The sequence below is a fragment of the Equus quagga genome, chromosome 6 (assembly GCF_021613505.1).
Source record: "Equus quagga isolate Etosha38 chromosome 6, UCLA_HA_Equagga_1.0, whole genome shotgun sequence".
Classification (NCBI taxonomy): Eukaryota; Metazoa; Chordata; class Mammalia; order Perissodactyla; family Equidae; genus Equus; species Equus quagga.
In genome coordinates, this window is record NC_060272.1 from 73,405,259 (window position 1) to 73,433,023 (window position 27,765).

At 41.1% G+C, this 27,765-nt stretch overlaps 1 protein-coding gene across 5 annotated transcripts in view; it reads right to left on the minus strand.

The window, feature by feature from the left end:
- The window catches only part of MTUS2 (microtubule associated scaffold protein 2), a 558,867-nt gene that overhangs the window by 357,682 nt on the left and 173,420 nt on the right, over window positions 1-27,765 (minus strand). For all 5 annotated transcript variants that reach the window (XM_046663636.1, XM_046663639.1, XM_046663638.1 and 2 more), the window contains 2 exons: window positions 23,807-26,284; window positions 17,118-17,358 (listed from right to left, as the gene is read on the minus strand). In XM_046663636.1, coding sequence (XP_046519592.1) covers window positions 17,118-17,358; window positions 23,807-26,041 — 2,476 coding nt within the window. In that variant the 5' untranslated portion in view covers window positions 26,042-26,284. The remainder of the gene's footprint in view (window positions 1-17,117; window positions 17,359-23,806; window positions 26,285-27,765) is intronic.

Sequence of the window (27,765 nt, forward strand, 5' to 3'; positions counted from 1 at the left end):
ACACACACACACAAAAACCCCTCCAAACTTAGCCTGGCACTGGAAGTCCTTTACAAGCTGGCCCCAACCTACCCATCTAGCTTTGGTTCCAGTGACGCCCACAGAACTGGTTCCTCTTTCCTAAAGAAGCCACAAACTTCCATGTCTCTGCCATGTTCTTCCCACATGGACCTCACCGTTTTACTTTGCCCATCTCACGAATTCTTCCAGGCCCAGCTCCCATGGCACCCCTCTACTTGTCAATACAAGCTGCCCCCTAACATTCTTCCCCATCTAATAACACCTTCCCTCAACACATCACAGTGCTTTGTACTGAGCCAGCACTGAAATATGTCTACTGAATGAATGAATGCTTCACCAGGCTTCATTCTTTCTATCACTGAGCTCTGCTAGAGCGGGAAGAGATGAAAGCCCTGCTTCTATCTGAGGGTCTCCAAAGGATTTCATACTAATATCCTTCACAGACACTAAACACATTAAAAGTTGAAGCTAGTCTTCTAATGCAAATCAGAAGATTCAGAATTCTTATATGCTTTGGCACTGAAAAGACAAAAATCTAAGGGAAAAATAATGCTGTCACCTTAGAATTCTTACTTTAGAAATATTGAGCATTTGCTTACATTTTGCTAAATTTCTGACATTATCATGACCATTCAGGCTTTTCAACAAATACTAACTGCGCTCGTATCACCAACTGTTCCTCTTCAAGATATGTTACATTAACTTAATTGTCCACATTTTAAACTTTGGTAGGATTCATTCTGCCTTTTTAAAAAAGTTACCAAGGAGAAAAGTTTACACAGTATGTTAAACTCTCAAATAAAATTTATTTTAATAAGCAGAATTCATAACAAAACTGAATGTGAGTTGAGAAAAATTGTCCCAATTTCTCTTATGTGATTGAACTTACTGTTTACTTACAGAATAGAGTATTCTCATATAGTCTTTTAAAAACTTCTATTCTGACACTTTCACTACTCCCAACAGAAAATATTACAGTGCTTTCAGGTTGCATTTGCTGACACAAACACCTCATGCTTTCAGCAACACTGGGTATATATTTATTCCCATGAGTACAAATTACATCCTAACATGATGTACATGTTATAGGTTAACATTTTTTATATAATGTTTTAGGCCATAGAGAGATTTTTCTGAAGAAAGAACATAAAACATATATAGATCTACTAAGAAGGCAGTACATGAAAGCACTATCTTTTTATTCCTTAGAAGTGAGGGATCTAACAACAGACTGTTTTTATACACGATCTTAGGTTTCACTAATAAAGATTTTTATGTCCACGTAAAGGGAGGTGATAGTCCCGCTGTACTTTGAGCACTTAAACAGCACTTTGAGTTTCATACCCAGGCCTGATGACAGTAAAACTGCATAGTTTATGCATGACTGTGGAATCAGAAAACGCTGTATACGAAAACACAGAAATAACGTAAAAAGTAAGGAAGTGCTTGGTTCATTTATTCTTCAGCAAACATAGTTACATCAAGATCTGTAAGACTTGAGGCCTTATGAAATAGCATTAATTTATGACAGAGAAACTCTGGGACAATCTTCTTTGTGGGGTAGCATGTGTTTATTTCACATCCAGTTCTTTTACCCCCTTTCAAGCCCTGATGCACCTAATGGTACCCACAGAGCCAACACAGGAGTGGAAAATCAGAAGTTCTTCCCAAAGTCTAAGTCACAGGCTTTCTTGCCTGTTAGAGACCTAAGAGTTTTCCTACCTGAGGACTGAAAAAATGCAGTGTATGCAATTCACATATCAAACCAGATCTTAGAATTCAGAATAAGGGAAACTACTTGAGGTTGGAAATGTGTAAATGCTAAATGGCAGGGTGCAGCATTAAGGGCTGTTCCTATCTCTAGCTCTCATTTGCCAGTGTGATGGTGCTCAGAGCCTCGAGTGACCACGTAAAATAAAGATATGAGGATAACCAAAGGAACAGTAACAGAGGATCCTGACCCATTGAGTGTGTGATACCAGTTAAAGACAAAATACAACCGGATACAGACACATTTTTTAAACTGTTCTTAAAATAATAACAAAAACACCCTCTATATAAATAGCCTAGAACTAAAAGAATAAACACAAAAGAGAAAGAAAGTTTTTATTAGATACAACAAACACCATCTCATGTTAACAATCTTTGATGAATATGTAAAAAAAAATTCCACCCATGAAGATTTAATTGACATGAAAATTGCCATAAACAATTATGGCCAAAACAAAACATATGATACCAATGTTTCAGAAATTGCACAACAGCCAGCACAGGAATGTGATCCCTTAGAGAAGGAAAACAAATGAGGTGATCCCTATCGTTGGCCAATCTCACTGCCTAGAGGCACCTTCCACGCCATAGTACAGGAAGGAGGAACTCAAAGAGAGGCTGTCCATCATGGTGAGGGAAGACACAGAGATCAAAGTTTGGAGAGGCCAAGGCACTGAGAACATGTGGGCCAAAGAAGAGGGAGATATGCAGACAAATGGTTCCAGAAATCTGCATCAGAGTCCCCTTTGAGCTTCTGGATGAATATCAATCTGTGCATGCATGAAGAAAAAATCCACAAGACTGAGTGACAACAACTTCTGAGGAAAGAAAAGTTACTAGGCAGCTGTAATAAAAACAATTCTCAGAATTTACACAGGCTGGAAATTGTTCCACTTCCCTATAGTGAGACTGGAGAGACCTTGTCAAATACATCGGTACCCAACAGAGACTCCAGAAATTATCTCCAGAATAAAGGTTATTCTACAGCCACCTAAAAGAACTTAAAACAAGCCTCAAAAGGACCAAACTAATCAATAAGTAACTAAACCTCCCACCATAAAAAGCTCAATAGTCTTTAAAGAAATAGAACAAAATGCAGCATCAAACAAGGTAGATTCCACAATGTCCAGTATCCAGTCAAAATTACTAGAAATAAGAAGAAAGAGGAAATGTTTCCCAAAAACAAAAGAAAAACTTGTCAACAGAAACAGACTGAGAAATGACACAGATGATGCGATAACAGAAAAGGATGTTGAAAGTTGTTATAAATATGCTGCATATAATCAAAGGGGTAGATATAAACCTGAACGTGATGAGGAGAGAAGTAAAATATTTTTAAAAGACCTAAATGGGATGTCTAGAGAGAAAATATACAATGTGTAAAATGAAAAGATGGACTGGATGAAATTAGAGGTGGACACTACAGAAGAAGAGATCCATGAACTTGAAGACATAACAATAGAAACTATCAAAAATGAAGCACAGAGAGAAAAAAGAATGAACATAAATTAACAGAGCCTCAGTGACTTATCAAGCTAACACATATATATACTTTATACTTTATAATACTTTGTCTTCATTTCATACATATTTTTGTATTTATATAGTATATATATATACACAGATATATGTATAAAGACAAAAAAAGTATTTGAAGAAATAATGGCCAAAATTTCCACATTTGATGATACTATAAATCCATATATCAAAGAAACTTTATAAACAACAAACAGAATAAACATAAATAAAACCAATGCATGGCACATGATAATCAAACTGGTGAAAACCAGTGATAAAGAGAAAAGCTAGAGACAAAGAAATAGAGCAGACTTCTTATCTGAAACTATGAAAGCAAAACACAATGGAACAAAATCTTCAAAGTGTTGAAAGAAAAAACTGTCAATCTAGATTTCCATACCCAGTGAAAATATATATAAAAATAAAGATGAAAGACTTCTATAGATTTACAAATAATGAAAGAATTCATCACTAGAAGCCTGTACAACAAGAAATGTTAAAGGAAACACTTAAGGCGGATCAAAAACGATACCAAACAAAAATACAGATCAAACAAAGGAATGAAGAGCAATACAAATAGTAAAATATATAGATAAAAATAAAAAATATTTTTTCACATTTTGAAATCTTTGTAAAAGATAATCAACTGTTTAAAGTAAAATTAATTAATGACATACTTTGGGATTTACAACATACGTAGAAATAATATGTGTTCCACTAAAACTTTATTTACAGAAACAGGTAACAGGTCTGATTTAACCCACTGAACACAGTACATCAACCAATGCCCTAGGACATTCACTAACAGAAAATAAACCACAGAATTATATCTAATAAGCCAAGATTGGAGATAAAATGGAATCTAAAGAATAGTCAATCCAAATGAAGGTGATAAGAGAAGAAAAAAATGAAGAAGAGATAGATCAAATAGAAAATAAATAACAAGATGGTATATTTGAACCCAACCATATTGATAATTTCATTAAATGTAACTGGTCTAAAGACTCCAATTAAAAAGCAGGGATAAGCAAACTGGATTTTTAAAAGCCCATTTTAAATATAAAAATATAAATATATTAAACGAAAAATAATGTGAAAATATTTATGAGGTAAATACTAATCAAAAGAAAGCTACAGTGGCTATACTAATGTCAGACAAAACATACTTCAGAACAAGGAATGTTATGAGGAATAAAGAAGTACATTTCATAATGAAAAGGGGTGAATCCAATAAAAAGACATCAAAACTCTAAATGAGTTTATACACGTAATAATGGAACTCTAAAATATCAAGCAAAAATTGGTATAACTGAAAGGAGAATTTTTAAAATTCACAATTACATTTATTAATTTCACCATTCCTCTCTAAGTAATTGAGAAAACAAAAAATATAGTAAGAATATAGAGGACTTGAACAACACTATCAACCAACTAGCCTTAATTAACATTTATAGAACAATACATGAAACATAAACATATTTTTGGTCATCAAATCAGCCTTAATGAGCCTGTAAGACCTTAAGCCAAACAAAGGATGTTCTTTGACCACAATGGAATTAAACCAAAAATCAATAAAGGGTATCTGAAAAATCCCAAATTTGGGGGCATTAGCAACACAAATTAAATAACCTCCAGATCAAAGAAGTCAAAAGAGAAATTGGAAAATCTTTTTAACTGAGTGATAACAAAAATAAACATCCCAAACACATAGCTGGAAATTGAAATTTTAAAAAATTAGCAATAGCATAAAACATTGTAAAATAAATATGGAATTTTTAATTGTAGTAAAATACACATGACATAAAATTTACTATCTTAATCATTTTTAAGTGCACAGTTTGTAATGTTAACTATATTCACATTATTGAGGAACCAATCTCCAGAACTTTTTCATCTTGCAAAAGTGAAATTCTCTACCCATTAAACAACTCCCCATTTTCCCCTTCTTCCTAGCCCCTGGCAACTACCATTCTACTTTCTGTTTCTATGAATTTGACTACTCTAGACACCTCATATAATTGGAATCATATAGCATTTTTCTTTTTGTGATTGGTATATTTCATTTAACATAATCTTCAAGATTCATCCATGTTGTTTGTTGCATGTGTCAAAAATTCCTTCCTTTTTAGGGATGAATAATATTTTATTATACTTATATACCACATTTTGTTTATCCATTCATATATCAATGGACACTTGGGTTGCTTCCACCTCTTGGCTATTGTAATTAATACTGCTATGAATACAAAGGAACTTTTTTTAATGTAAAAAATCTCTATATTAAACCAGATAATCCTGCTGAGAGAAATTAAGCCTCACATAAACTGAGAGGTATACTATGTTCATGGATTGAAACTCTTCATGTTGTTAAAAGCTCAATTCCCAAATTAATCTGTAGATCTAACATGATCTCAATCAAAATCACAGCAAGTATATATCTAGAAAATCACAAGCTGATTCTAAATTATGTATGGAAATTCAAATGATCTAGAATAGTCAATTTTGAAAAAGAATAACAAGTTGTGAGATTTATACTACCCGACTTCAAGACTTACTACAAATCTACAGTATTCAAGAGAGTGTGGTATTGGCATAAGGAGAGACATGTAGATCAATGTAACAGAATGTAGAGCCCAGAAATAGACTTACATTTATATGGTCAGTTGATTTTCAATGGAAAAAGGATAGTATTTTCAGGAAATGGTGTTGGAACAATTTGATATCCATATGCAAAAAATGAACCTTCATCCATACCTCACACCACATATAAAAATTAACTCAAAATGGATCATAGGCCTAAACATAAGAAATAACACTATGGAACTTCTATAAAATATAGAAAAAAAACTTTGAGACCTTAGGTTAGGCAAAAGTTTTTAGATAGAAAACAAAAATCATAAACCATAAAAGAAAAATCTTATAAACAGGAATTTATCAAAATTTAAAGCCTACATTTTGAAAGACACTGTTAAGAAAATGAAAAATCAACACAAATACCAGAAGAAAATATTTGCAAAAGAAATATCTAAGAAGAAAAAAAATCAGAATTTTTTTTAATGGCCAAAAGGATTTGAACAGACACTTCACCAAAAAAGATATATGAATGCAAATAAACACATAAAAAGATGCTCAACATCAATAATCATTAGTGAAATGCAAATTAAAACTAATTATAGTTTTACATAACTGCATGCCCACTAGAATGCTAATATTAAATGAGACGAGCCATACCAGATATTAGTGAGGAAACGATGAAACGGGAAGTCTCTCAGCCTGCTCATGGCAACATAATATAGGAAAACCATTTCAGAAATAGTTCGGCAGTTTAATTTAAAATTAAACATACACTTATCATAAAACCCAGCAACTCACTTCTAGGTATTTGCCCAAAAGAAATGAAACCGTATGTCCACAAAAAGATCTGTATATGAATATTCATAGTATCTTGAATTGTTATAGCCAAAAACTGAAAGCAACCCAAATGTCCATCACCAGGTGAATTGATAACCAAATTGTGGGACATCTATCCATACAATGCTCAGCAATAAAAGGAATGAACTACAGATACAGGCAACAGCACGGGTGGATCACAAAAACACCATGCTGAGTGACAGACGCCAGATACAAAAACAGCGCATAGTGGTGATTCCATTTATATGAAAGTCTAAAAAACAAAATTTACAACGACAGAAAGTAGTCAATATTTGCCTGGAGTAGGGCTATAGGAGGGCGGATTGTCTAGTAAAGGGAAAAAGGGAAACTCTAGGAATAGGAAAGGTTCTGTGTCATTGCTGTGTTTACACAGTTATGAACAAGAATATAAAGGTATATTAACCTTAACACGCAAACCTCCCAAAACTGGATCCTGCCCATTTCCCTGAGGAAAGAATGAATTGGGCCCTCCAGTTGCAGCTGAATGGCAATGGTTTGTCATTCTGCTGATTAAGAACATGAACTGTTAACCAGACAGATCTCAATTTGGGTACTATTACTCTAAATTACTAGATTTGTGACCTTGTGAATATTATTTAATCATCCTGAACTTATCTGTAAAACAATTTCCTTATCTATGAAACAGAAAAAGAAACGAAAAAAAAAACCTATCATAAGTTTGTTTGCAGATTAAATAAAATATTGTTGTATATAACAATCACTCTGAAGTTACAATTAGTTATCGGCTTTGTCACCATTATATTTAGGTTGCCAAAATTATCTTGTATACAAGCTCAGCCTTAAAACAAGACATGACTTTCACTATGGCATGACACGGTAACCCTTCCCCCACAGCCTTACAATAGGCATCCTTCATTGTTCAGGACAACATCTTTCTTACCTTTTATGGACCTTCTGAAATTTTGTGGCAGTAAGCCATTTCAGACGCTTGTTCATTTGTCTGGACCATTTTCATTTCCTTACTTATCTCAGCCTTGCTTTTCCAGCTGTCTGATTTTCTTTTCTTTTCCTTTTTTGTTTTAAAGATTGGCACCCGAGCTAACATCTGTTGCCAATCTCCTCCTCCTTCCCACCCCCCTCTTCTTCTCCTCCCCAAAGCCCCCCAGTGCATAGTTGTATATTCTAGTTGTGAGTTCCTCTGGTTGTGCTATGTGGGACGCCGCCTCAGCATGGCCTGATGAGCAACGCCATGTTTGCACCCAGGATCCGAACCTACAAAACCCTGGGCCACCAAAGCAGAGCGTGGGAACTTAACCACTGGGCCATGGCGCCGGCCCCCTGTTTGATTTTCTAAAAGCTGAGCAAATAGACCTGGGAAAATGACACCAGATAATATTTTGCATATTGACAGTAATAAGAATAAAGTGCCAATTACCTGAAAAGTTAATAGATTTTTTGTGACTCACAACACATTTGAGTACAGCTGACAGTGCTGTATCTGTTTGGGTCACGTTCAATACAGAGACAGTTTCAGGGAAATTCTGCAGATCAGTGTAGTCATTCCAAATTATCACAAGTATTTTTCAGAAAGCCCAAACATAACAAAATCATTCTCACTCCCCAAATTATGAAATAACTGCAAGTCTCATCTAGCATTTCTGCTACCTGCTGCTTATATTCCATAAACTTGAGTTGGCTAGATTTAGGTGTCAATTTCCTTCTGTCTATCTGGCTAAGCAGGCTTTTGTCCCCATTACTCCATTTAAATTGCACTTGTAAAGATAATCAATGACTTCCACGTTGCCAAATTCACTGATCCCTTCTCTGTCCTCCAATGACTCAGTTCCTTAGTGGCATTCAAAACCACTGACCACTCCTTGCTTCTCTGACGTACTGTCTTCTCTTGGCTTTCCGGACACCACATTCTCTTGGATCTCCACCTTCTACAGCGGCCGCTGCTTCCCAGTCTTCTCTGCTAGAGCTCTAAATGTCAGAATGTAGAGGCCCATCCTGGGATGTCTTCTGCTCTCTAGCTACACTCCCTCAACTTTAGTAGCATTGGTGAACCCCAATGTTCAATCTCCGGCCCTGATCTTTCCTCAAGCCCCTGACTCACATATCGAATTGCCTCTGTGACAGCTCCACTAGAATTTCCAAGACAGAACTCTTCGTACTTCCTGCCAGGCCGAGTCTCTCCCCTATTCCCCTGGCTTGTCAATCCATCTTAATGAATGGCATCACCATCCATCCAGGAGCTCAAGCCAAAATTCTAGAAGTCCTCATTGGCTCTTCTCTTTCCCCATAATTCACCTACAACATCTAACCCTATTGGCTTTATCTCCAAAATATATCCCAACAATTCCTTCCCTTTCTTCGTCTACCCTACTAGCTACCAGTATCTCTCATCTGTATCAATGTTCGGGCTTTTAACTGGTCTCCCACTTCTACTCTTACCTCTTCTATTCTATTCTATACAGACTACCCAAAATGATCTTTATAAGACATAAATCAGACCATTTCTAAAACTTTCATGGCCTCCCAAGCACACTTAGGTTAAAATCCAAACTCCCTATCAGGGCCTCTAACGCCCTATGTGATCTGGCCGTTGTCCACTGCTCTACTTTCTCTCCAGTATTCAGCTCTCACTCCAGCCATGATGACTTTATTCCTGTTCTATGACCATGACAAGCCAATTAGTACCTCAGGGCCTTTGTGTGTGCTGTTTCTTCTGCCTGGAACACACTTCTTGTGCAAACAGCTAGACAGGAAGACTTCACCTTATGAGAAGATGAGTGAGTCCAAAAAAAAAAAAAACAGCATAAACTCAAAGACTATCAAGAAAAAAGCTGGAAAGTCCAGAGCTTCCCCATCCTTTCTCTGGAGGAACCCAGGACATGGGTGGAACAGGAAAGGAAGGCCCGGCGGTGACTGGGTCGAGTGGTGACGAGGTGGGGTATGGGGCAGGAGGAGTTGAGAAGATCCTGAGGGCGATGACTGGGGTGGGCATCAGGGAAGGCTGGGAGCTTTCCTGGAAAACATTTGAGAATTGGCGAGAAAGAGAGAAGCTCTAGACAAGTTGTAGGATATGAGAGACTAAGGGAGAAAAGGGAGTGAGATTTTAGAGTGGTTGGGAATTGGACCACTTGCTTTTTAGGAAGCAGGTGTAAACTGGAATGCCTTATTCTTCCCTTGGTAGTTGAAATGAGCTTCTTTAAATGACTGTGCTGAGACTGGCCCATCTGGGGCCCCAGGGTTGCTTAAGGGAGAGACCCAGTCTCTGAACTTCATCTTGAACCAGAACAGATGGAATTGGGTACCTAGTTCTATAAAATTTTATGGTAATGAGAGGAATAAGAAATACAATGGTAATAATGTTATAATGGTAATAAGATGAAGGGAGATAGAGAAAGAAAATACTTTTTGTATTTCCTAGGGACCCAGGCTCTTGCAGCTGGGGCCCAGTAAGTGTGTGCTCGCGAGGAGAGGAGGAGGCGTGGGGAGGTGGGGATTTTGATTCTCACTCATCTTCTCTAAGGCAAATTCTTTCTGTCTAGCTATGTGCATGAGGTTTATGCAGTAAGGGGCTGGAGCTTGATTCAAAGTCGGCAGGAATTCTCTCTGCTCCACGGCGAGGTGCCGCAGGACTTGAGACTGTGTGAGCACAGGCTCTTGTTTTAACCTAATTCTCTCCAGACAAATGAGGTTGGTGGCTACAGGGCTGCTCGTATTTCAGAGCCTCTTGACACCCAACCTTGCAGACTGATTACTGTAAAGATGTCTGTGTTCTCATCCAGCCCTGCCACCCTGCTGATCTGTGGTGAAGAACAGGGTCACGGACACTCGACTCCTGCCCGTGCACTCCGCCCCACTGCTCCAAGCACGGATTCCCCAGGGGGAGCCCCTTGCTCGTGGGCTTTACTGACCTGTCTCCACTGTAGCTGAAGGCATTCTCTTTAGGTCTTTTCTGTATTTGGCAGCCCCTCTTCAATTATTACAGTTTGGATACACAGATGTTTCTAGATTTGCTAAAGACATTATCTACATTATTCTCCTGTTGTTTGGAGGGAGACTTCCGAGAAAAGAAAATGGCGAAGACTTCTTAACCCCACCATCTTAAAATCATCTGAAGAAAACTAGTGGTCTTGAAAAGAGATAGGAGAATAGTCCCAGAGACTCTTTTAATGGCTCCTCATTAGATTCTTTGCTAAGCATCTCCCCAGAGGATTCAGTTTGTCTGGCTGATGTTTGGTGTAAGACTGACGGCTACACAGCTCTGATCCTGCGGCTCTCCAGAGGTGCAGGAACTTCAGACTCTCTAAAGCTTATAGTCCCACAACACCCATGGTGCCTCCTCAGGGCCTTCCTGGCACCAGTATTTCATCACAGTCCCTATTGCCTTGTGTGGGGTCAGCTAAATTCTCCAGGAAGAAAAAAACCAATGAATGTCCTTGTGAACAGATGCATTTTGATAAAATACATCAATAAAATTTCAATTTACTTTGTCTCCCAGACCTAGACTTTCTCTGGCCAAAGAGTTTCAAAATCTGCCATATACCATATAGTTTTTGTTTGTTTGTTTGTTTTTGAGGAAGATTAGCCCTGAGCTAACTGCTGCCAATCCTCCTCTTTTTGCTGAGGAAGACTGGCCCTGAGCTAACATCCGTGCCCATCTTCCTCTACTTTATATGTGGGATGCCTACCACAGCATGGTGTGCCAAGCGGAGACATGTCCGCACCGAGGATCCGAACCAGTGAACCGCAGAATGCCAAAGCAGAACGTGCGAACTTAACCGCTGCACCACTGAGCCGGCCCCTGACATATACTTTTTCAACTTACATGGTACCACTCTAAATGGTAACTGGCAACATACTAAGGCAGGAGTCAACACATTTTTTTCTTAAAAGTTCAGATAGTAAATACTTTAGACTTTGGGGCAATATCCTGCCTCTAATGCAACGACTCAACTCTGAAAGCAGCCACAGACAACAGGTGAACAAACGGATGTCACTGTGTTCCAACAAAATTTATTTACAAAAACAGGTAGCCAGCTCATGGACCATGGTCGGCCAACTCCTGTTCTAAGGCATGTTGGTCTGATCCTTATTTTATTAAATAAAGATACTGCATTACACTAAGATTTGACATAGGCAGTTAAAGGATATAGTCTAGGGTGGGGGTTAAGAACATGAATGCTGAGACAGAGTCTTGAGTTCAGCCCTGTGGCTTACAAGTTGTATGACTAAGGACAAGTTATTTAACCCAAGTTTCACTCCATTCACTTATAATACAAAAATAACAATAGTGCCTAACTTACAGTAGGTACAACGTGTTGTACAACCCTCTGACAGAACCCCTTAACCACATTAACACTTCGGGGGAAAAAAATGCATGAATATTTACACAAAGCAAAATAAATAAACACACAATATTCATGTTGCATCAGGTAAGGTATTGCCATCAAATGAGTTACAAAAACATTTCGGTTTCATAGCTTTTCAAATTTTAGAATTGCAGGTTTGGGATTTTGGACTTATATTTATTTACCAGTTATATTTTCTTATTTTTAAATTAACTATTTACGCTCTTCATCATCCATCTACTGGAACCCTTCTTGATGCTTTTCTTATTGATTTAACTAAGTGCTTAAAAACACAGAGAAGTTCATTTTAATGTAGCCAAATCTGTCCACGTTTACTTTTATGATTTGGGCTAACATAGTAAATGTGCAAGAAGTTATTAGTGAACGAATGAATGAGTTTTTCTTTTTCTCCACAGCTTTCTAAATCCCAGTCTTGGGTGAATGTCACCCCCTCCTGCCAGAAGATTTCTCATAGTGAAGGAACAAAACGAGAGACCCTCACAGAGGTGGTCGCCAGGGAGGCATGGCAGGAGTGGGCATTCAGTGTTCTTTAACATGGAATCCTAGCTGACTGGCTGTTCTTTTTCCCTTCTGCTCCAGAAAGATGGTATGTAGATATTGCCCTTCTTTTCCTGGGAGAGTTTGAAAGTTAACCTCTCCCAGCTCTGAAGTTAAGAGAAACTATTAACAGTTTTTTGGTGGATAATGACTTTGGCTCTGCATTTTAATGGACTCTGAAATAAAAAGAAAATAGTATTTGAGGAGAAAGGGAATATGTCTGAGGAAAATATGAAAAAAACAGAAGGATATCTGCAGAAAGAAAAGAAGTGAATGAGTGAGGCGTATTGCCAGAACAGGTCCTGGGAGTCTGGGCGACTCTAGCAAAGTTGACCCAGAAGGAAGAGGGCCTGCTGCCTGGGATGAGCCAAGCGAGGAGGCCAAGCAAAGGGCCACCGGCAAGGCTCCGGTGCCCAGGAGCCAAGGGGAGCTGCGTCATCACCCTCTAAAGCTCCCCAATCTCCTGAGTTAAGAACTTTCCATTGTCTGTTCCCAAGCCTGTGCCAGGCAATCCTCCCAACAGTTCTTAAGAAGGATTTGACATCTTCAGTGTCCTGTAGGAGTGACACTCATCATTGTCACAAGGCCTTACTGGGTCCCCAGTAATCACCCATGTGGACACACATCTTTCTCCAAATTAAAACACCCAGAAGCCCAAGAAAAAAGGATTGGGTCCTGAGGGAGTAGGGATGAAGGGGTCCCACATATACATACTTCTGAGGGCTGAATTGAACTCTGAAGAAATGTCACCCTCATCACAAATGTGTCACACAAATAAGCCGGCTGTAGAAGAGGCTCAAGTTGCCCACCTCTACTGGGTAGTGTTATTTTCATGCAAGTGCTATTCTTAAAGACCTTGCATTATTCAAACCTTGACTATTGCAAAGATGAATCCCAAAAAAGTTTATTTTTTGGAATTTTAAGTTTCTCCAAATTTTGTGCACAGAGTAAAACTATTAACACTTGTTACATCACCCTATTTCAAAAGCACATAATTCAAGTTCACATCAAATTTATAACTCACTGATGGACATGAAGGTGAAGTTGTGCTGGATAGCAATGGCAGCCCAGAGAAGGGGCACGTCACAGCCTTAACTACCATCCATCTGCTGATGACTAACACTTGCACATCTCCAGCCAGGTCCCGTCCTTGAAACTCGAGTCCCCCAGATCCGATGCTTTATCTTGTAGGATAACTAACGGCATTTCAACCTTACATGTCCTAAATCAGCTTCTAGCTTCTCTTCCTAACCCACTTCTCCCTGCCTCTCTAAATGGCAACTCCTTGGTGCTCAGGCCATAGCCCTGAAGTCATCTTCCATTGCTCTTTTTCTCTCACAGCCCATGTCCAGTCAGTCAGGGACCACTTTGTCCTCTACATTCTGTCTCTCATCACTGCCCTCATTGCATCACCCCCTGCCTGTTCCCCCTGCTTCAGTATCTGTCCCCCTACAGTGCACTTTCAACACAGGAGTCAGAGAAATCCTGTTTACACAAAAGTCAGATCACGCTGCCCAGCTCCAAACCTTCTAATGGTTTGCTCACTCAGAGTAAGAGTCAAAGCCTTACAATGGCTCTTAGGCCTTATGCAACTCCCCTACCCCCAACGCCAATCACCTCCCTATTCTCATTTCCTCTCACTCGCCCCTCCACTCACTCTGCTCCAGCCTCCCTGGCCTTCCTGCCACTGCAGGGTCTCTGCACTGCCTCCTCCTTCTGCCTGGAAAGTTCTGCCCCAGATACCCCGATGGTTCCTCCTCTCCTCCTTGGGGGATTGGTTTAAAGGTCATCTTCTCAGAGAGGTCTTTTTCAACTACCCTATGTAAAATCATAATCCACCTCCTTCCTGTCCCACACCTTGTATTCCTCTTCTCTAACATTTCCTCTTTTTCAATTCTATTTATTCTCCCAATAGACCATGCCATTGATTTACTTACTTAAAACGAAAATGTCTGCCCCTCCCCCCAATTCTAAAATTTAAACTCCACAGGGGCAAGGATTTTTGTCCACTGTCACTGCTTTATCCTCCAAACAGAGAACAGTGCTGACATGTACCAGTCCCTCAGTCATAAGTGCTGAATGAGTGAAAGAATCACATAATTGACTTGTAGCAGCCCTGATAACAACCGGTAGGTTCATCATAATATGCCTATATCATGGGAACCATCAACATCTAATTTGATGTCTTTATAGAAGTGATTGTCAAAAAAAACCTAACCATTAAGACCATCAATAATCACCTGAGTAAACAACAATTCACAAAGTAATATAATGGCAAACAGATGAAAAAAGTTCCCCTCCACTAATAATAAAAGAAATACAATAACAACAATAAAAACAATAATGGCAATACTCAATACTGGCAAGGGTATATCAAGAAGATAGCACTTTCAAGAAACACTAATACGAAAGTAATTGTTACAAGTTTTCTAGGAGATTCATTGGCTTTAAAAAAAAAAGTTTGGATATTTTATCCAATAATTATCCAAAATCCAATTTTATCCAATAATTACACTTCAAATATTTATCTTAATAAAAGAATATGAATGAAGACAAATAAGCATATACAAAGACACAAACTGCAACATTGTTTATAATAATGTCTCTGTTTTGTTCACTGCTGCAGTCCTCAATTTACAACTTCTGGCACATAATAAGCACCCCAAATTTGCTGAATAAATGAACAAAACAGAATATTATGCTGCCATTAAAATATTTCTGAAATACTTTGATGGCATAGGAAATGCCTACAATATGATATTAGCAGAAAAGAACAAAATTCACAGTATTATTTCAACTGTTGAAAAGTGCATAGGAAAAAAAACACTTGGAAAGAAAAAACTCCATAATATTAACTTTAGCTGGGTGATAAAAAATATAAATACTATTACTATCTTCTTCATATTTTTCAATATTCAACATTTTTTACAATGGATATTATAGTGTAAGCACCTGACAATTAGCTGCTGCTGCTGCCGCCTTTTTTTTTTTTTTTGGTGAGGAAGATTGTCCCTGAGCTAACATCTGTGCCAATCTTGCTCTATTTTGTATGTGGGATGCCACCGCAGCACAGCTTGATGAGTGGTGTGTAGGTCCACACCCAGGATCTGAACTTGCGAACCCCAGCCTGCCAAGCAGAGCATGTGAGCTTAACTACTAATGCCACCCAGCCAACCCGAAAATTAGCTTTTTGGATTGTAATGTAAGTGCCTGACATTAAGCTTTTGATTGCCAAGGCAACCACTTCAGGACATCCATCTCAAATAAACACATGACAGCTACACAACTAGATAAAGTGCCAGGCTGCCCCATCCATGAAGAGCCCCTTTTTACAAAGCTCTGGTTGACCTAAATAACTGACCATTTGACTGACCTCTTGCTCTTCCCTTAATGCACTTTAATTTCTGTGCTCATGTTTTAAATTCACCAATAAACAGTGAACCCTTGAAAGTTAGGTGCCCCACCCTCAACCCCAATAAAAGCAGAACCCCAGGTACATTCTTTCTCTGTTGGTCTGTCTGTCTGTCTGTCTCTCTTTCTCTGCCATGTACCCTCCAGGACCTATGAGTAGCAAACCTTGATTTTTCAAAGTTCCCTAATGGTTGTTGCTGAGCTGCATCTTACAATCATAAGAACCACAAGGGCTGGTCCAACCACAACATTGGCTCTGAAAGGGGAAATGTCCGTGAGCCTTGCCACAAGCAGCATGGGCCCAGGTGAGTGCCCCCAGGCATATTCTAGCAGATAGTAGCACTATTAATAGGCTGGGACCAACCCAAAATATGTTATGTATTATTTCTAAAATTAAATGATACATAAAACCTGGAGGAAACCACATGAGCAGAAGCATGCAGAGAGGAAAACAAAGAAGTGCAGAGAACCTCAGGAGAAGACACTGGTCAGTGACTTCAGAGCAGGAGGGCAGGGCTGGGCAACGAGGCAGGGCCATTCTGTAAGCAAATATGGGGTGTTCAAGATTTATGAACAGATGAAGAGTGACATCGTCAGTGCTGTGCGATAGGAAGATCTCCCTGACAAACCACAGCCCACGGGGCAAATCCAGCCCACCATCTGCCTTTGTAAATGACGTTAGAACACAGCTGTATCCATTCATTCACGTATTGTCTGTGGCTGCTGTCATTCTACAACAGCAGAGCTGAGCAGTCACAACACAGACTGAAATGCCTGTAAACCCTAAAATATTTACTATCTGGCCCTTTACAGAAAAAGTTTTCTGAAGCCTACAGGATGTATTAGGGAAGGGAGAAACTACAAGAAGTGAGGACGTGGTGACAACAGCCACCATTTTAAAAGTGACATGGAGGATGACAGCTGCAGAGATGCGTCTTGATAAATGTCTGTATCTACAATCAGATGGAAGAACAAGACTCCTCTTCAAGGGTGAGAGGCATTCATGCTTTAGACAGTTACTACCATTTTATATGATTGCTATTTACAAGGGCAGCAGGAAGCAGCAGCAACTGCTGGATCAGTTACCTGTAGGGTCGGGATTGTAGAGACTGGCAGCTGTTGCTATGGGTCCTGGTGGGTGGATGGCGCTTGCTGAAGACCTTTGACTCGCAATCAGGATCCTGCTCTTTGCAGATGGTAAACGGGACATTGCTCCCAATCCCAGCTGGGGTTTAAGGAGCATGGCCGATCGGTAGAAAGTTGGAGGAACTTCGTAGTGAGTATAAGGAGGAGAACAAAATTCTTCTTTTCCAGGGTGTTCTGTAACCTAAGATAAACGATCAGAAGCTCAATCAGAGAACTTCACGTCATAGGATGAACACTGAACACGGTCAGGAGAACAAGGCTCCAGCAACGACCACATCGGCACCACTGAGTGGCCCCATCACAGATCACTTACCTTCTCTGGGCCCCAATGCCTTTCTTCGTCTCTAAGTTGACAATACAACTAGATGATCTCTCAGGTTCTTCCAGTTCTAATATTCTATGAGTCGATATTTCACTGGGAGAAAAAAGAACTCACTCTCTAAGATTTTTAAATTTGCTTGCTACAAAATCACTGGAATTTGTGCAAGTAGCCAATATATAAATAAGTAATGTTAATGAAGCAAAGAAAGAATTTAGCAAACATTCATAGAATTATGAAAGTTTCATTATTCCTAAGGAGAAAAGGCGCAATTTTTATGGTAACCCAGTCTGATAATAAGTAGATGAACTTTATCAAGTTATGTTAAGTCTTTACTAGGCCACTTAGGGAAAAAAAATGCATTGTTAATGAGGGAGAAGAGGCTATTTAGAAGAATAGAGAAGTTAATGGAAAAATGTGTTTTCAGGCTTCTACAATCTGTTTACACAATTAAAAATGAGAGACTGTGAATTACCTCCTCTGATTGTCTTCCCTAGTAAGGTGGTGCTCCCCAAGAACGTTTGAGCAAGTTTCACTACAAGGCAAGTTCAAGCACAGAGTCTTGACTGCTGAATTCAGAGCACCAGGAGTAGTATCTAGTACGTAGCTGAAGTCAATACGTATTAAACGAAGGAAGCACGTTTCCATTCTTCCCTAAATTTAATAACGTAACATTCCTGTTACTTTTTCCTGTAGTTAACAGTTTAGACTAGAATACAACTTTATGGCTACCTTTTATATATGCAATTCTGTACTCACAAAGCTTGTTCATATTATCAGTGTTTCTTCATATTAAAAATGAAAAAATAACTAATTTATTTCCTTTAAGTTAAAAAACAATAGTACCAGAGGCTACATATGAAAAGATACAACTGATAATTAACTCTGCTTTAAATCACAATACATTTAATGTGTCAAACTTATATCTATTCAGGAATCACAAGCATTTAACAATATTCTTTAATAGAAGCTATAAAGCTTCGATCCAAGCTGTTGAAGAGATAAACCCTTAATCTGATACTTTTAATGCCGAAATAGATACAAAGTTCTCCTTAAATTGACATCATTGAAACAAAAGATAGGCCTTTAAAGTTTTATCATAATCACATTGTAAAATATGCATGATTGCTAGAGTAGATAGATTGATTTCAGGCTGCAGCAAATTACATTCCTGTGAAAGAACATTCTACATCTGCTCTCTGATAAAAATTTTCCCATTCTCTACCTAGTCTCTTACTATTAATTTTTGGCCTATTATACTCATATTTCCTCTACTTTTTACTTTTAGTTTCTAAACTTTTGATGCCATTGCTCATTGCTCTTAGAGGGTGCTCTCATGAAGAAATGATTATCACTTCTAACCTACATCTGTCAGGTTTGGGGGATTGCAATATGCTGACCTCAGTAATTCCCCAGTTCTTTGAAACTGGATAGTTTTCAGGGGTAAAACCCATCACGCTGTCACTCAAAAATGACCTTAACGATCTCAGGAACTTCAATGTATTAAAATAAAAAACAAATGGAGACCAGCCTTGAAAATTCCCCAGCAGACAAAACCAGTTTAGTCATACAAACAAAGCTTAATTTAGCTTATTTTGGAAGACTAACTTGACCTGCGTCATTTCTTGCTTATGCCTCTGAAAATCATAAGAAAACTTGAACTGTTTCCCAAGGTTAATATGAGGTAATTCCCTCCAATTCCCTATCATTTAAGAAAATTCTAACATTAGAACCAACCACTGCGAAAAACAAACAGTCACTGTCTCCACCTACACAAGCTGCTTTATGACGACATAACCCTAAGCCTCATTTCACGTTCTGGTTTGAGTACTCCCAGTTTGCAAACTGTCTTTTTGGTGTGTGCACAATAGACATTTACTATCTCGGTGATTCATTGGTTTTACTTGTGTTATTTCTGAACTTTTGATGAATGCCTGTCATTTTATTGGGTAATTTGTCTCTGGTAAGATAACAAATCCTTTGAAAAGGTGAAAAGTATGCCTCAGATGCCTAATCTGTGCATTTTTAATAAAACAAGGGAATCTACAAAAAGCTTCACACTCTTTCGTTTCATCTTTAGTGACAGAACACAACAGGAGTCACTGCATAGTCATAAACACAGAAAGATGAACCCCAAATGGTTTATTCCCTCCTTTTCTACTGGAGTATTTTTAGAAAAATAATTTTGAAAGCAAACTAAAGAATCCCTGTGATTTCAAACTCCTAAAACCAATCAAGGCACACAGATAAGTTCTTACTGGACTGTCCCTCTTCATATGGGCCCTGTGCTGACTTCAGTGGGTCCCGGGCTGGGGTACGGGGTAAACGCAGAGGCTTTGCTGAGAAGCCACTGGGATGGCTGCAGGGAGAGGGCTTGTGATGGCTAATCTTATCTGTCAGCTTGGCTAGGCCACAGTACCCAGTTATTTGGGCGAAGATTATTCCAGATTTTTCTGTGAAGGTAGTTTTTTAGAGGAGATCAACATCTGAATCAGCAGACCTTGAATAAAGCAGATTACCCTTCATAACGTATGTGGACCTCATTCAATCAGTTGGAGGCCTTAATAGAAAAAGACTGACCTCCCTTAAAAAAGAAGGAAATTTGCCAGCAGACGGCCTTTGGACTCAAATTGCTGCATCAGCTCTTCCCTCGGCCTCCAGCTTGCTGGCCCACCCTTCAGATTCTGGACACGCTGGTCTCGATAACTCTATGAGCCAATTCCTTAAAGTTTCAGTAGATACATACACACATACCTATGCAGGCTCTGTTTCTCCAGAGAGCCCTGACAAACAGCGTCCTTCAGAAATGAGGTGCAACAGGGAGTGGGAAGGGAGACCAACCCTAATCCCACATCTGTATACTGCAAGCACACCACCTCACCCCTCCACTCTCACCCCTGCTCCCTCTGCCCACCTCCCTACACCAAAAATTCAAATGGCTCCCCCAAGGGGTCAAGAGAAGGGAGAGTCCCTGAGACCTCAGGATAGCTGAGCACAGAAAGCAGTCCAAACAAGGAAGCACACTTGATGGTCCTGGCATGACAAGATCCAAGATCATCTTCAAAGCCGCTTCTGGAAACCCTAAATGTCTGCGTTGTTCCTGCCAACTGAGAAGAGCCCCCTCACTCAGCAGCACTTACTCTAGTCTCCTCCACGTCTACTCACGCGAGCTAACCAGCACGAGTCTGTCAGGAATGAGGGAAGAGTCTGACGCTGGTTTGGGTTTTTATTGTTAAGACCTTCCTATTTTATTAAAAAGATATATAACTTCTCCAACTGAAAAATATTTCTGTTGTAACTGGTCAGAAGCATGCTCTTTTCCTGGAGACTGGCTGAAGCCATCCTGCGGCGAGTTCGGGCACACTGGCAGGGGAGGTGGCTTTGGATCTCCCTGTACCAAGCCTGAACACAGGAGGGGCCGCCCTGGGTTACATCAGGTGGCAGCTACAGAAGCCAAGGTCAAGGGCCAGCCTACTCCTCACTTCTGATTACAGAAATTAGCCCAGCACCACACTAGGGCTTCTCTGCTCTATCTTGTAGACTGAGGAAAGGGCCTGGGCCTCATGTTCTGATGACAGCAGAAAACGGTCCTCAGATACAGTGGCTGGTCACAGTGGCACTGCTGTCCCCATACCAACGAGGTCTCTCTGAACCTCTCAGAACTACTAAAGTCACTCAAACACCCACACTATCCCATCTCCTTGAGACTTGGGGTGACTTCTAGAGGATTAAGAAAATATTTTTGGGAAAAGTGTGCATATAATGGAGAAATTGCTCTATATTTTATGGAGGGAGCAGAAGCAATACAGAAAGGAAATATACAGAAGAAAAATTAAGGGTCACAGAGAAAGAATTGCAGACAATAATAGGATTTTTGCCTATATATCCAAATAAAGTTTCTCTCATGAATGCGTTTTTGCAGAGAAAAATCTAGGGGATCTTTTTCTGGGGGGTGAGGGCAGTAAATTATTTGAAGAAATGGTACAAATGAAAGAACGTAAGTGAATGTTCTGGTACAACTTACAGAAGACGTAAAGGTGACCCCAATAGGCATACACTGCCTTGGTGCCCAGAGCAGTCACCCCAGTGGCTACAGAGAAGCCAGCCTAAGGCTTGACTCTCCTTATTGCTTTCTCCCAGGGTGTGCTTGTCTAAGAGATGCTCTGCCATGCCAGAGCTGGGGGGCCCTGTCTTGCATAAGTTGGTTACTTCTGAGCGATACTTTGAGAAGAAAGAGGTTCATTCATTTATGTGACCAGCTTTGGTACCCACAGCCCTGCGGAGGCTCAGATGGCTGTGCCCCAGAGGCCTCACAAGGAGCACCCCTGCCTAAGTGAAGAGCCCAGGGTAAGAGCCCAACCTGCAGTCTCAGAGGCCCGGGTGGCTTCTGGGAAATTTGAGAAAGACTCATATTAGCCAAGCTCAGAGACTGACATATAAAACCAGAGTGGCAATTTGTCCATTCATTGTTACTGAGATGCCACCGGCCTAGGGCCAGACTCTAGAATCCTCTGTCCAGGACAGGCTCTCTCTGCAGGCTGCCGTGTGAGAAGCCCACTTCAAACAGGACACCATGGGCAGCTGTGCACAGAGAGATGAGCCCCTGCCAAAGAGACTGGGCCCCCAAACTCTCCCGTCAGTGTCCTCTCTCCAGAGATGTGAGGAAGCCTCTCCAGGAAGCCCAGGGTCAGAAAGCAGGAAGCGAGCTGTGTGATTCAGTGCTAACAGCCCAGCCCAGGGCAGGACAGACGGTCAGAGCTAGCTGGGGTACCTGGTCAGTGCTAGCTTTGGTCAAGATCTACTCTGAGAACAGATTCACTTCTTTCTCTGTGCCAGAGCTGACAACTGCTGTGATCACTACAGTCCATGTCAGTATAGTCAATCAAGCCAGAGTCCAACTGTGGACTCATTCTGTCTCTAGGGAGCTTTGGTTGACTTTTTTTGGATCCAACATATACAAGTTCATAATACAGCTATTATTCAACATTTCTTGGGCATGTATTTATGCCAAGAACTGTTCTAAATGCTGGGGAGACAGCAGGGAACAAAACACCAGAAAAAGTCCCTGCTCTCACGGACTTTACATTCTAGGTGATGCAACAAAAACAAGTATATATGTCAGTATATATGTCAGGTAGAGATAAGTGTTAAGAAGAAATAAACGAGAGAAAAGAGTCTCAAAGGGAAGGAGAGGTGGCCTCTCTAATAAAGTGACATTTGAACAGAAACCTAAAGAAAGTGAAGGTGAGAGCCAATCAGATATCTAGGAGAAGAACATTCCAAGCAGAGGGAAGTGCAAAGGCCCTGAGGCAGCTGAGGGAAACAGGAAGAGCGAAGGAAGGCGAGGAAGTCAGGGAGGTAACAGAGCTAGACTGAACACATCCCAAAGGCTGAGCAATCCTATAGGCATCAGCCTCTGTCCTGAGTGGCCTGGGCAGACCTGAAGGGTGATAGGGAAAGGTGAGATCTGATCCAGCCTTCCTTGTAACTGATCGCTCTGGCTGCCATGAGGAGACTGCCTCCCGGAAACAAGTTTTTCTGAGCCCTGGGAGGATGACTTGTCACAGCACCCAGGTGCTGAAAGGGTAGCACAGAGGGACCTGGGAGCATCTCGGCGCTGGCAATGCTCTGTGGCCTTAGATGAGTTACTCAAACCCCACCAAGTCTGTTTCTTCCTCTATACAGTGATAACAGCTGCAACCCCAACCTCCAGAGAACTGCTGTAAGGGTTAATGAGGACCCACCAAGATTAAACGCGTGTTATGTGGGCCCAACACACGGCAGGCACTCAAGTAAACATTAGTTCTAATTAGCATTTTGACTTAAAGAGCCCAAACCTAACACATTATTTTCTACCCACTGTTCTTCACACGCATGAACGCGAGATCCTCCCACAAGGAAACATTCCCCCTGGGAGGATGAGGTCTGACCAATTTGAACAATGTATTTATTTTGGATTTTTTTTTCCAGTGACCTGGCTTACAGAAGAACTAGGCTCACTAATTTAAACAGGGAAGCTAATTTAAATGCTTACTTATCTCTAACTTCATATGTGAGATACTGAGTGAGATTTAGATGAATCTCCCGGGATGTTAGATCCATCTCATTATGATCACCAAACTCTTCTAGTCAAAAACATGCATTTGTCTACAATCTCCTCTAGTCAAAAACATCCATTTCTGGACAAGTGCATCCATCAAAATCTGCAATTTGCTAAGAAAGGATATTCCGTTTTCACAAATCATCGAGAAGACGAAACAAGCTTTAGGATGTTCAACCCATACATTGTACCACAACACCACGCTCTTACCTCCTGCAAAAACTTTTCACTCATTTGGCTGAAATGGTGTCCCGGGGGCTTGATCCCTGACACCATCAATCCAGAGCTGAAGACCCTGGGCTTCTGCAAGTCTGGCTTGAATTTCTCGTAGAGGCTGGCGGCCGGCTTCAGGTCCGCACTCGCCGCCTTCTCCTCTTTGGGAAGAGGCACGCTACACGTGGGCGGAGCATAAGGAAGCCCCACTGGAACCAGCGACGCGTCCACCTGGCCGAGGGCCTGGGGGTTCCTCCTGATGTAGGTGATGATCTTAGGCCTCACATGCTTGGGTTTGGGCATAATGATGGGCTTGGGTTCTGTCCTTTCTTCCATCTTTTCCACCTGGCGGCTCTCCGTCCCCTCCTGTGTGGAGGGTGCGTCCTCGGAATGTGTGAAGACGGGCTTGGGGATCCCAGTGGGGCAGGTGTTCTTGTCAGGCACTTTCGGGGAAGTGGTCAACAACCGTGTGCTGTCGGTAGAAGGTGGGGCAGCTGAGAGTGACCCCGTGTCCACACTCAACACGCCGAAGTCCTGAAAACTGCTACTGGGTGGTGTAGGCTGGTGGGTCACATTCACAGTTGTCTCTGGGTGGAGGGGTCCTGGGACATTGAGAAGAGAATCTTTTCTTGCTGGGTAACTTTCAGTCTTAATTGCATTTTCTAGAAGGTTCCTACTTTCGGCAACAGATGTAGTGATCTCTTTGCTCTGCCCTGCTTCTGAGCTGCTGCTTTGAGGGTCACGGGGCTCAGGGACCGCAGCTTTGCTCCCTCCAACAGAAGGATCTGAAGTGGAAACTGGAGCACTGTCCCTGCTCCCAGTGCCCAGCACCAGTCTCTCCTCACTGCCATCGGAGGGCCTGCCATCAGCTGGATCTTTAGGAATAAGAGCTACATGACCATCACCTGGGGGAACGCTGCTGGACGCCGTTTCACCCAATTTCCTAGCTGCACTTGGTGAAATTTTGCCAGTGGGCTGATTATCAGCGGCTCCCAAGGAAGCAGGGCCCTGTGGGGGACTGGTGTGAAGAGGCCCCCCCTCACCTAGGCTGACTGCTCTCTTTTCCTGCTCGCTACTCCTGCCTCTTCCCACGCCAACATGGTGGAGACTGCCGTGTGACAGACGGCTAAGTGCACAGGCGGTGGCTTCTTGCTGTGCTTCCCTACACGGCCCCTCTCTCTCTAGGGGTAACACACTATCTTCCTTAGGACATCCCAGACCCTCCGCCTGGGCTGACTTTAATTCCTGCACGGCCCTGGGTTGGACAAATTTCAGCTCCGTCCTGGACTCGGCCTTTCCCTGACCTAATTGTGCTTCTGGCTTACTCGGGACCTCCTTTGATGCTGAAGTTGAACTCAGAGCATGCTCTGAATGGGCAGAACATGATGTGCTCTTGTCGTTGACTTTCGATACATGTGCCCCCTCCATCTGGGTCTCCGAGGAGGTGGTCTCCTTGGTTTCTGAGGTAGATGGTTTAGGATGATGCACACTCTTTCCCTCTGAGGTATTGTCAGCTGAAGGAAAAGCTGCCCTTAGAGAGGGGGCTGCCAATGTCTTCTGTGGCCCCTCTCTACCATCAGGCATGTGACAGGGGGCTTCAGGGGAGTCCAGCGGTGTAGGCTGAGGAAACTGCCGAGTCAGGCTCCCAATACGCTCCTTTGTGAGCGCGTCCACTGCAACAGCAATGCTGCTTGCTCGTTCCAAGGAATGCCTTCTCAACTCCTCATTGTCAAGGGTCTTTGCCAATTTATCCTTTGGAACATGCCGGGGAATTTCGGCATCCCTTTTAGCCGAAACCTCTAGACTGTACTCGCCCATGACATTCCTCCAACTTGACAGACTTGGTCCCTGAATACTCTGAGGGGTCTGTGGGATATCTGTGCCTCTCTCCATTGTGTGCTCCTCATTTAGCTCTCTATGAACGGTTGAAGAAGATTTAAAATCTTTCAGGCTCGTGGGGCCAGCCTGAGATCCCTTCCCAAAGCCCTGAAGTTGGTGAAATTCCTTATGGAAATGGGTACCATTTTCCGGCTCACTTGTATTTGCATTTCCAATTTCATCTCTCAGGTCACATGTCTCAGACTCATCACGAGAGGAACTGACCTCCAACATGATTTGATTGGCATTGGTATCTCCCAGACTTAGGATACTCTCATTATTATTTTTCACTCCATTTCTGTTGTCCCGCAACTGAGTGTAATATGATTTCTTAGGGGCCACTGGGACACTCATTTTCAACCGGTCAGTGGGGGCTGCCTGCCATGCAGTCCTCCTTAATGGAAAGGGGCTTCCTTCAAGCTGCTCTTTGATTAATAGGAAATTCTCAAGCTGCTTGTCACCCCCTGACAATGTCACATTGTGATACTGCTATAATCATTTTCAGAGCAGTTTTAAAACCAAGCATTGTCTTGACATACAGCAGGATGACTTATCTGTTAGGTTCCTGCTGAATGAGAGCCAATTAGTCCATGAGACCTAGAGAGAAATAAAAATAAAATCATGTTAAATTGACAGAGATTCTCAGAAGAAAAAAGCACAGTAAACACAGATTTATTCATCAGTTTCAGAATATTATTTAATTCACTTGATCTGCATATTTCTCAAAAACCTTTCAGAAAGTGAGCATCTCTAATTCTCTGTGGGCAGAATTATAAGCATGAAAGCAAGAGCCCTCTTTGGTTTGAACTGCTGAGACTGGGAGAAAGAAATGAATTCTCAGCAGTGACAGCAAAACCAGAGCATCATAAACCACAATCCACAACGTGATTGCTCCAGAGTGACAAACACGTGCAAAATCAGTATCTTGCTAGAAAGCGTTGTATTTTAATTTTGAAAGAATTACATAATAAATGTTCTTTGTCTTTGTCAATAAACAATAAGTGTTACTCATTTGTAAGAGGATGGAAAGCTAGAACCTCCTAGGGGCCAAGTATTATTCTCAGCACTAAAACATATTTGCAAAATTTAATTTTTAAATTATAATTAATTCTACTTAATCTTAAATTTTAAGTTAAGCTATTTAATATTTGTAATGGTCTCCAGAGATAGATCTTAACATCCCCTTATTTTTTCTCTTCCTCTCCAGGTAAGGAAATGAAAGCACAGAGAAGGTAACATTCCCAAGATCGCACAGCTAAGAAGTGGGAGAGCAGGGACAGAGATAGGAAGGTAAAATCCATGCAGAAAGTGGAAGCTGTAAAAAGAAAACCTACTTATTGGTGGAACTGTATAGATCACATAGGAAGAGTAAAAGGAAAAGTCACCATCATAAGAACAAGAATAGAAAAGCAAATCCAAAGACCAAAAAGGAGAAAATGTCCACATGAGACAGGAAAAGCAAATTTTAAGATCTTCTTCAACTACAGAAGGCAAACCAAGTGCAGGAAGTAATGTTTCCCACTTCCTTCCCTTCAAGACGCTTCACACCTTCTCCCAGAGCTCTATCATTTTGCCAGAAGACAGTCACAAAGTCAACATGAGGAAGAGTTTTTTCTGGATCTGGATTTCAATCCAGGGTACTCTACCATGAGAAACATTTTTTCCCCACTATAAACATGATCATAAAAATTTAGACTCATAATACAAGAGCGTGTGATGAAACAAAAAATGCAAATATGTCTACCAACCGTGCTAACCCCCTACTCGAGGTGCATTTTCCCAGAGTGAGGCATGTAACGTCCATGTGCTTCACATCCATGAATAAAAAAGTTACAGACAATGGCCTTAGAGGTAAACGGTAACTTATCTTGGAAAAAATCCATTGAGTCCTAGCTCCGAAAGAAATTTAAAGAATTTCTAGGCTCCCTGCCTATCTGATGCTTGATAGGCTTCCAGTAGTTCCCCCTACTGCTAGGGTGAAAACTCTAGTGTCAGGAAATCCACCAGCTCTCTAGGCAGCCCATTGCACCTCTGCACAGGGCCACTGCCAAACTTGTTCGGAGCTGAGATCTGCCTCC